Here is an 8,952-nt window from a genome sequence, read left to right on the forward strand (position 1 = left end):
AACAGCATTCTGTGAGAAACAATTCAATATATGGAATATACAATAAAAAAGTTTTATATATTATCATTATTTGTAAATTGTGTGCCCATTCTTAATATTAGTAAAATTTATAAACTGATATATGCACGTATACTTCCTTTTCTTTGGAGTACCAATTGATAAACCTTTACCTGCACACCACTGGGACAGGTGGAAGAAGAGAAAACTTTGAAGGAGAAGGAGACAAAGTAGAAGTGATAAGAGATTTACACAGAGAACCAAGAGGCTACACTAAAAGAGAAATAAAGGTTTAAAGAAAGTTTCCCCAGGAGTCGTGAACAGAGCCAAGAACACAAGAGGCCCAGGAAGATAATGACTGGAAAATTTAAAAAATTAAATTAAAATAAAGTTGATTAAAAAATAAACAACCAGAAACACTTTGAATAAATGGCAGAATTAAAAAGTATAACTTCAATTAATGCCCCTCATAAAATTTTAGATGAAAAGCCTCATTTTAGATGAAGGTAGGAGGTGGGAAGGTCAGAATAGGCAGCACTTTTTGATATCTGTTTCAGAAGTTTGCATTTTAGGCACTTTGAGAAAATGAATTTCCTTTTCTATAAAACAATATATTTTATTAAAAATATTGAAATCTTCAAGACTTCAGATAATCATAACCTGTATGCACTGAAATAACAAAACTAGAATCCTCTTGATGAGCTACACATATTAGATACTGTCTTGTAATGGATTCTTTCATATTTCTGAAGTGAAATTAGTGCGTCGATCCAGTTGATATGAGGTATTTCCTAGCACTTTAATTTCCAGCTCTATAGAAATGTAGCAACCTATTTTTTCCCCAAATCTCTAGTATTTTTGCTATCATATATATTTATGTGTTCCTGTCCTTTCTCTCTGGAAGGTTCTAAGTTTCCAGGAGGTTGAAACTGTGTCTGCAATGCTTCTGCTCACAGAACTTACTACAGTTCTCTACACAGGTTAATATGCTGAGCATAGTTGATTTTAAAGACTTGATCCTCCCCAAGAGAATTCTATAATCTTCTAAGCAGTTAGTCATAATCTGAAAGGTCACATCTCTGTGGATTCTAAAATTGAATGAAAAAAAAAATTCAGGGTGAATGGAAAATATCCACAAGGCTTCATTTATCCAATATTAGTTACAGTTAACATGATCTCAGATCTGAAAGATTTACCATCTTTTTACTTAAAATAGTGACCTCATATCTCAAATGCATTTACTTAAGAGAGAACATTTGATAGAATTGTATTAAACAGAACAAAAGCGTAGGGTCAAAAATGAACTCTGACTTAATCTTTTTCAGGGCAAAAGAAAGTACCGGAGAGAGTGGAAAAATTTGAGATGAAGTCATTTTTTATATTAACTTAATGCTTGAGACTTCAGAATTTATCTCAAACTTAAAAACAAAGATCACATGCAGAACACAATCTACCTGTCTGAGGTAGAAATTATTGAATTGGAAAGTTATTTCTTTGGTTAAGAAGATTTTATTCTCTGGCATTTATTTTTGTCAATCTTAATATTGAAGAGAAACATTATTCTTATGATCGAAGAAAGAAAAAATGCTATGCATTCCAATTAGAAAGGTAAGTAAACTTTTTATCTGAGAAGAGGGTTCATAAATATTACCCTCTTGGTTCATCACACCTCAGAGAATTTCTCTCTCTTACTTTCGGGCAGTAGCATTTGACTGTCGTTCTGGCTTTTGTGCAAAGGTATATCCCAAGAGATTTCCAACCTAGTTGGTTAGCAACGTTATCACACCTTCTCTTTAAAAGGACTGTTAAACATAACAGAGAAACTCTCAAACATTTTAATGGATCCCAATGGGTAAATGCTATTTCTTTTGGGTGGTTTCATTTATTTGCTCTCATGATGCATTACATAAAGTCTATGCTGGGTTTCATCATGTTAAACCAAGGCGCTCAAAAAAACAAAAAAAACCATTGACCTCTTCAAATACAGACTACTCATTAATAAAAACATAACAGCACAATTAATATAATTAATGTAAAAATTGATTAGGAAAACAAGCTTTTTCTTGCTGTTTCTCAAAAATATCTAAATCCTCTAAAACAAATGTTTCATTCACATTTTGTTTCCAAAAAAAGAAAAATAACACAAAGGAGTTAGTTATTATATTATTAGAGTTATAATTAGTTATTAGCTATTTTATAGGAAGTTGATGAACTCAGTACATTTTGAGGCGAAGAGGAGTTGGCTCCTCTTACCAAATTAACAGAAAATATATTATTTTAAGGAAAACAGGTTATCCTTCTCTAGCTGTAATTCTGATTATATAATTTACTAACTGCATAATATAAAAGGAGTAAAATATAAAACCAAGCAGAATGAAAGAGTCATGCAGTGTTCATAGTTACACAGGTTGCCAAGACATATACAATTAAGGATAGTGAAGAAAAGTGCAGGGTCTAGGGGATGAGTCTGAAGTCTTGAATTACAAAGCAATAGAAATAAAACTAAGGAAAGACATGGCATAAGAGGGAGGAGAAAAGGTGAATAAGAGGAACAAGATGCAATCAATAAAACACATTAGTAAAGTGATATTTATGAAATTAAAAAAGATTAATGCATGTCAGGCAATGAACAACAGAATCATTTTAGCATTCATCTTCAGTGAAGGCACGCTACTCTGATTTAACTGTCGCTTATACTTCTTTTGATTTTTCTGCTACCTTTCAGATAACAAAAATCTCCGGAGGAGGCCAAATGCTGCTTTGATCTGGCATTGGTTCTAGCTCAGCTCTTGTAGATCAATTCTGAACCTGTAAGAGTCATTTCCAGTATAAGTGAACAAGTTCATGGTTTTCCATCCTGGTAAGACTGCACTTCTATAAGTTGCTATGTGGAAACTATGATCTGAGAACTCCAAATCTAATCTATCGGCAAAGCCCTTCAGCTCTAATTTGACAATATACTCAGAATCTCACACTCTCATCATCCCCAACATTACAACACTGGTCTAAGCTCCCATCACCTTTCACCTAGATTTCTGTAGGAACCTCCAGGAAATCTCCCAGCTTCTGCCATTGCTATACATACATCCACTCTTAGGATTGTACATTGTGAGATTTAAAAATCAGATCCTTACAATGTCCTTCAAAACTCTTATGATCTGGCCTCTACTACACCTCTGACCTCAACCTTTAACATTCTTCCCATCTCTCAATATGCTCTATCCATTTTGGCCCCTTGTTTTTCCTCAAATGTTATGCATATCCCCACCTCAGGGAATGTGCCTTCGTGATCTGCCTAAAAATTCTCTTCCTTCATGATTTACTTCACTTCAATTTTCATCAGGTCACTGAACAAATGTCACCTTTATAGAAAGACCTTCTCTGGCCACTACATAACAGCAGGTTCCCCCCCTCACTCTTAGTATTCCTCCTTTTTTTTCACCTTTTCTGTAGCACTTTTTACTTATCTGACCTACTGCGTATTTACATGTTTATTTGGGCAAGGGACATTGTTTGTTCAGTTTTCTCCCTCCAGTGCCAAGAACTGGACCTGGCATATAGATGTTTAATAATTATTTATTTATTGGATGAAAGAATGTTTAAGTGAATAAATGGTCAAAAGGCTGAGCAAATTGGCTGCCCTTCTGAATTTATCAGGCTGATCCTCTTAACTAAACAGGTCCAGAGACCATGTAAAGTGTCCACTGGAACACAACAAAGTGATGTGACTCAGATATATAAGTTCTTTCAGTGCATTTCCTATGATCCAGACCAAGGTTCATTGGAAAATGTGTTTCCATAATATCTCATGTACACTAGCCTCAATCAAGAAGTTATAAATAATCTCAAAGTAATCACAAAAGTATTTACATTGATGTTTTGTAGGATAACAAAAAACTTTGTAAAGTTCCATCTTAGTATGATACCACCTACAGTCTGAAATAACACAGTGTTAATACTTTCTCTAGAGGGTCTAAGTTTTTCCAAACCCCTTTTCTGCTTTGAAGCCTTAATTCATTTGTAAGCCCAACTTCTGTCTAGTTATCCTAGAATTTTAAGTCATGTTCATACACAAAGTGAATAGGGAAAATCTTGGTAGCAACAGTACAAATTTAAGTATTCATGCTACTAATCAACTTACTGAGAAACAGACCGCACACATTGATGAAATTCTTAAATGCCTATAACATGAAGACTTCTAAAGGAAACTCTATTTTCCTTTGCTTATGGTACTAATTTCAGTAAGCACAAAGTTTATATCAACAGAGTGTCATACTCTACTTCTCATATAAAATAATATTTGGCATGTATTTAAAGAAAACTCATGTACTCGTTGCAGTTTACGGATATCTTTATTTGCCAGTCATTTTGCTTAATGCGTGAGTGTTATAAGAGACTGGTTGAGAAAATTAGGGAGAATAAAAACAAGTTGATGATTTCTACAAAACAAACAAACAAATGAAAAACTAATGCTGAGTGTAAGTCCATAACTAGATAGTGAGTCATTAGCATCAATAATAGCATAGCTTCTACATAAGATTGTTAAGAAAATCCTTGAGAAACAAGGAAAGTAGAAGAAGAAGTAAGATAGGCACTGTGCTAAATAATTTACAAGTATTATCTTATGTGATCCTCCCAATATCCCTATGACATGGATTTTGTTGTTATCCCCATTTCTCAGATGAGGTATCTGAAGTACAAGACTTAAAAATGCACTCAAGGTCTCACAGAGAGTTAGTAGTAGGTCAGTTAGAGCTCAGGTTATCAGGGTTATCAGGTTATTATGGTTATCAGGGTCCAAAGCCTCTATTATACTGCCACACTACTCTAGGTTTGTATTTTTACTTAGATGATACCATACTTGTTCAGACAATATTGCATAGTTTCCTATATCAAGATCGAAGTTACCACTTTGGATAAAATCCCTGACAAATTCCAGGATTAGTAAGAAGTTCAGTATGGCAGAAAGTGAAAAGGAGGAATAGAAGGAGGTGCTGTTAAAAATAAGAGCCTGAGGCAAAGTGTAACGAGCTTTACATGCCAAGTCAAGAACTTCAGATTTTATTCTACAGACCAAGGATCTTCATATTTTACTATGCATCAGAATCCTTAAGAGGGCTTAGACCCCATCCCCAGAGTTTCTGATGAACTTTGACTAGAAAGGAAGATTTGACGGCTATCTCAAAGTCTTTAGCTTGAGGGGCAAGATAGTTCATGATATTATTAAATGAGATAAAGACTGGAGGAAGCTGTAGATTATGTGGAAGAGAATATACTAAATCTTGTTTTAAGCTTATTAAGCTTGAGATGTTTTATGACAACAGGTGGAGATGACCAATGGGGAGTTCTAGACAGATCTGGAATTCAAGAGTGAGGGCAAGGGTAAAGACATTGAGTTGAAGAGTCAATAGCACAGAAATGGTTGTTCAAGCCACAGGTGTGGATGAAACATCTCAGAGCTTCACTAGAGGCCAGGAGTTTGAGAACAGCCTGGGCAACATAGCAAGACCTCATCTCTAAAAAAGTATTTTTAAAAATTAGCCTGGCATGGTGGTGTACACCTATAGTCGCAGCTACTTGGGACGCCGAGGCAGGAGGATCACCTGAGTGCAGGAGTTCGAGGTTACAGTGAGCTATGATCCTGCCACTGCACACCAGCCTGATGACAGAGTAAAACCCTATCTCTGAAAAAAATTGTGGGAAGACATCATTACAGCATGTGCATAGACATAGTCACTAAAGGAAATACAGAAAAAAACCACAGAACTCCCAGACATATAAAAGAAAAGCAAAAGTACAGGATAACCTCTGAAACCAAGTGAAGAAAGCATTTTGAGATAGATTATGGTCAACAGTATATCAAACAGTTTACTGAGAGTTAGTGAATACCTTTAATTTTTGATGTAAAGGACAACAGTACAACCTATTTCATTAACTTTTATTCTAATGGATCCATGGGGCTGGGAATATGAAGTAAAGCTCTAAAATAAAAAGCAGTAGAGTCATTTACAGTGTAATGCACTATCATTGGAAATTATTGTTAGAGCATCATAAATGTGGACACTGATGCATAAAGAGCACCAATGACTTGCCTTTAGTCATCACAGAGCCACAGCCAAATCAGCACGGAATGGAGTCTTCCGACTTTTTAGCAAACAACCCCTGGTGAGTATTAGGTGTCGAAACAAAACCCAAAACTAATAAATTGATTCTAACTAAAGACTCTATTTTTGTCTTACCCTCTGTAAAACAGGCCTCTGGCTCGTCTGAATTCACAGGTTCAGCCTCTGCTTCTTCTCCTTCTCCAGGCAGAGGGTTATCAACTGTGCTGCACTCTGAGGAACTCCATCGGTTCAATCTCTAAAAAGGAATTCACCACCCCACCAGAGAGTTCTTTTAGAGTTCATTCGAATCCTGCATTTAAGCCTCATTTAATAATCAGAGTCATGCAAAGTATTATGAAAAAAGATTAATAGTATGATGGCCATAAAAATGTACAAACACACATTGAGGTCAGGTAACCTTACAATGCATCTATACTTGATCTTTCTATTTACACCATCCCATGAAAAATAAATTTTATTATTTTTATGAAGCTAACAAGTAAGTGTTTGGACAAAATAAGCATAAGGTAATATTTTGATGTTAACTATCACTTTTTCAAAGTATTGACAACATATTATTATTTTTTATGTTTAATATAAATTTATTTACATGGGCACTATTTTAGGACAACCAAGACCCTAATAGTAATATTATACAAGTGCCAAATTGCCACTGCCTAATAATTCACAGTTCAGGTCTACAGTTGGCAGAAATACTTATTGATAGTTAAGATTAAAAAAAAGATTAGTGTAATATAAATCCCAAATGTATTTTTCTATTATCTCTTGGATTTAAGAATATGTAGCAGGATGATATAGATAGAAGATCTTTGATCAAAACCAAAAAAAAAAAATCAAATACTGTATTGGAATCAAAATGTCAATGACTATACCAACACCATCCATTTTAGACATAAAATTTTAGCATATAGTAAAAAGGATCATAAAGTATTATTTATAATGTCAAGAGAGTGGCTACTAAAGTGAGCACCACATGCAAATTCTGAAACAAAGATTCAATGAAATTAAACATGGCAGACTTACACATGGGAGTAATGAATTCATTGTCATTATGATCATATAATTGATCATAACACAAACACGTTTTTCCCACCCAGAACTTTATGATTAAAAATGATGTTTACACATGTACACATACATAGAAATTTTCAGAAAAAATACATACAGCAATTGTAGCAAAACTCCGTCAAATTTTCCTAATATTGTTTTATAAAAGAGTGGAGTAGCACATCAATGGAAGAATAGACTTTTCACTCTCATTTGCTAAGTGATATGTGGATACTGAAAACTACTACTTATTATAACACATACTTCTCTTATTAAGATTACAACTTTATTTTTTAGATAGTTCAAGCAAAGGCAAACACTAAAAATGAGAAAATACGTATTTCAGTTAAATTATTCTTCAATCTATTAATTTGCATTAATATAGGCCCAATCTAATGTACTAATTTTTAGAGATTGACTTGGAAGCTAGAGGTATTCTTTATGAGTACCACATTAAATTCTCAGTGCTAATATTATCTATCACACAGTATACAACATCAGTAAAAATGGCACTGACAAATTATTGTATACAAGGAATGATGCAAGCAAAGTCTATTTTATAACTGGAGTAAAGAATTATGAACACCCTATTAAGTGAATAAATACCTATAACTGTTGTTGGCATAGAGGCATTATTCCCACCAAGTTGAGGAGTTTGATAACAGTATGAGTTATGAACAATGTAACTATGAAATTTCACTTCAGAACAGGTTATTTAAAATGACTGAATTTATCTAAATTACTTAAAAATAAGAAAGTGAACTAGAAATTAAATATGACTGCATACTCTATAAGGCTTAAGGTTTTAAAATATACATAAATTTAGGGAACAATGTTGGGGAAATTTATAACTATTAATATGTCCTATTGTGCCAATTACCACACAAACAACTTTTAAATGCTATATCTAAAAGACTGCAGTTTTTAATGGATTCAATTCTTGACCTTTCAGCTGCAAGTGAACTTGTCACCAGGGAACTGAAGGACAAGGCCCTACAATTTTGTGAAGAGAAGACCAAGCCCTTTAACCCTGAAAAAAGAATTATTGGCCTAGGTTTTGAGGCAAAGCAGTGAGAGGAATTGCTGATAGGATGCACACAAAGCACCTCCCTGCTATTAGCCAGAATATTAAAAATAGGAAATAGTTATAATTGTTTTCACTCAGGTGGTAACAACTTTTAAATAAAATAATTCTTATTTGCAAAATTCTGATTTAGGCTAAATTGATGAAAATACCTTCAACACCAATATTTGGTTTTCTCATCATTTAAAAGAACATTAACAAAGATGTATGTCAAATTAGATGAGCAAGCAAAAATTCAGATGATTTTATGTAGTGTGTCTTGCCACTGAAACCTTTTTTTTCATATACAGCTTTTATGGCAACATTTCATTAATTAAATTCAATTTGGCTCAGATTTACATCATAAAGTTATTAAATATTATTGCTCACTAGAATAGAAAATTTAATTAATTAGTGTGGCAAGCCAAATGATTGTGGCTGATAGATTTTGGGAAATGCAATGTTTTCCTTCAAATGCATTAAGCATTCCATCAATAACTATTTCAGTACTGTATATAAAATTAAATATTTAAATGCATGTCCTAACGATATAGACAGTTTAGTTCTAATCAATTCAGCCTTTGAAATTCATACTTGCTACAGTATAAGTTTCTTTAAGAGAACCCTAAAAGAATGCCTTTAAATACAAAGGCTAATATCTATAATAAAAGTTTTCTCTTGAGGTGAAATTTATTTAATTCTTATAGCAAGCATCACTAG

The 8,952-nt window shown here is 33.6% G+C and overlaps 1 protein-coding gene across 1 annotated transcript in view; it reads right to left on the minus strand.

The window, feature by feature from the left end:
- The window catches only part of SCN9A (sodium channel, voltage gated, type IX alpha subunit), a 203,711-nt gene that overhangs the window by 46,760 nt on the left and 147,999 nt on the right, over positions 1–8,952 (minus strand). Inside the window, exon 18 of the mRNA XM_012655824.1 lies at positions 6,237–6,357. Coding sequence (XP_012511278.1) covers positions 6,237–6,357 — 121 coding nt within the window. The remainder of the gene's footprint in view (positions 1–6,236; positions 6,358–8,952) is intronic.

This window comes from Propithecus coquereli, unplaced genomic scaffold (assembly GCF_000956105.1).
Source record: "Propithecus coquereli isolate 6110/MARCELLA unplaced genomic scaffold, Pcoq_1.0 Scaffold49, whole genome shotgun sequence".
Classification (NCBI taxonomy): Eukaryota; Metazoa; Chordata; class Mammalia; order Primates; family Indriidae; genus Propithecus; species Propithecus coquereli.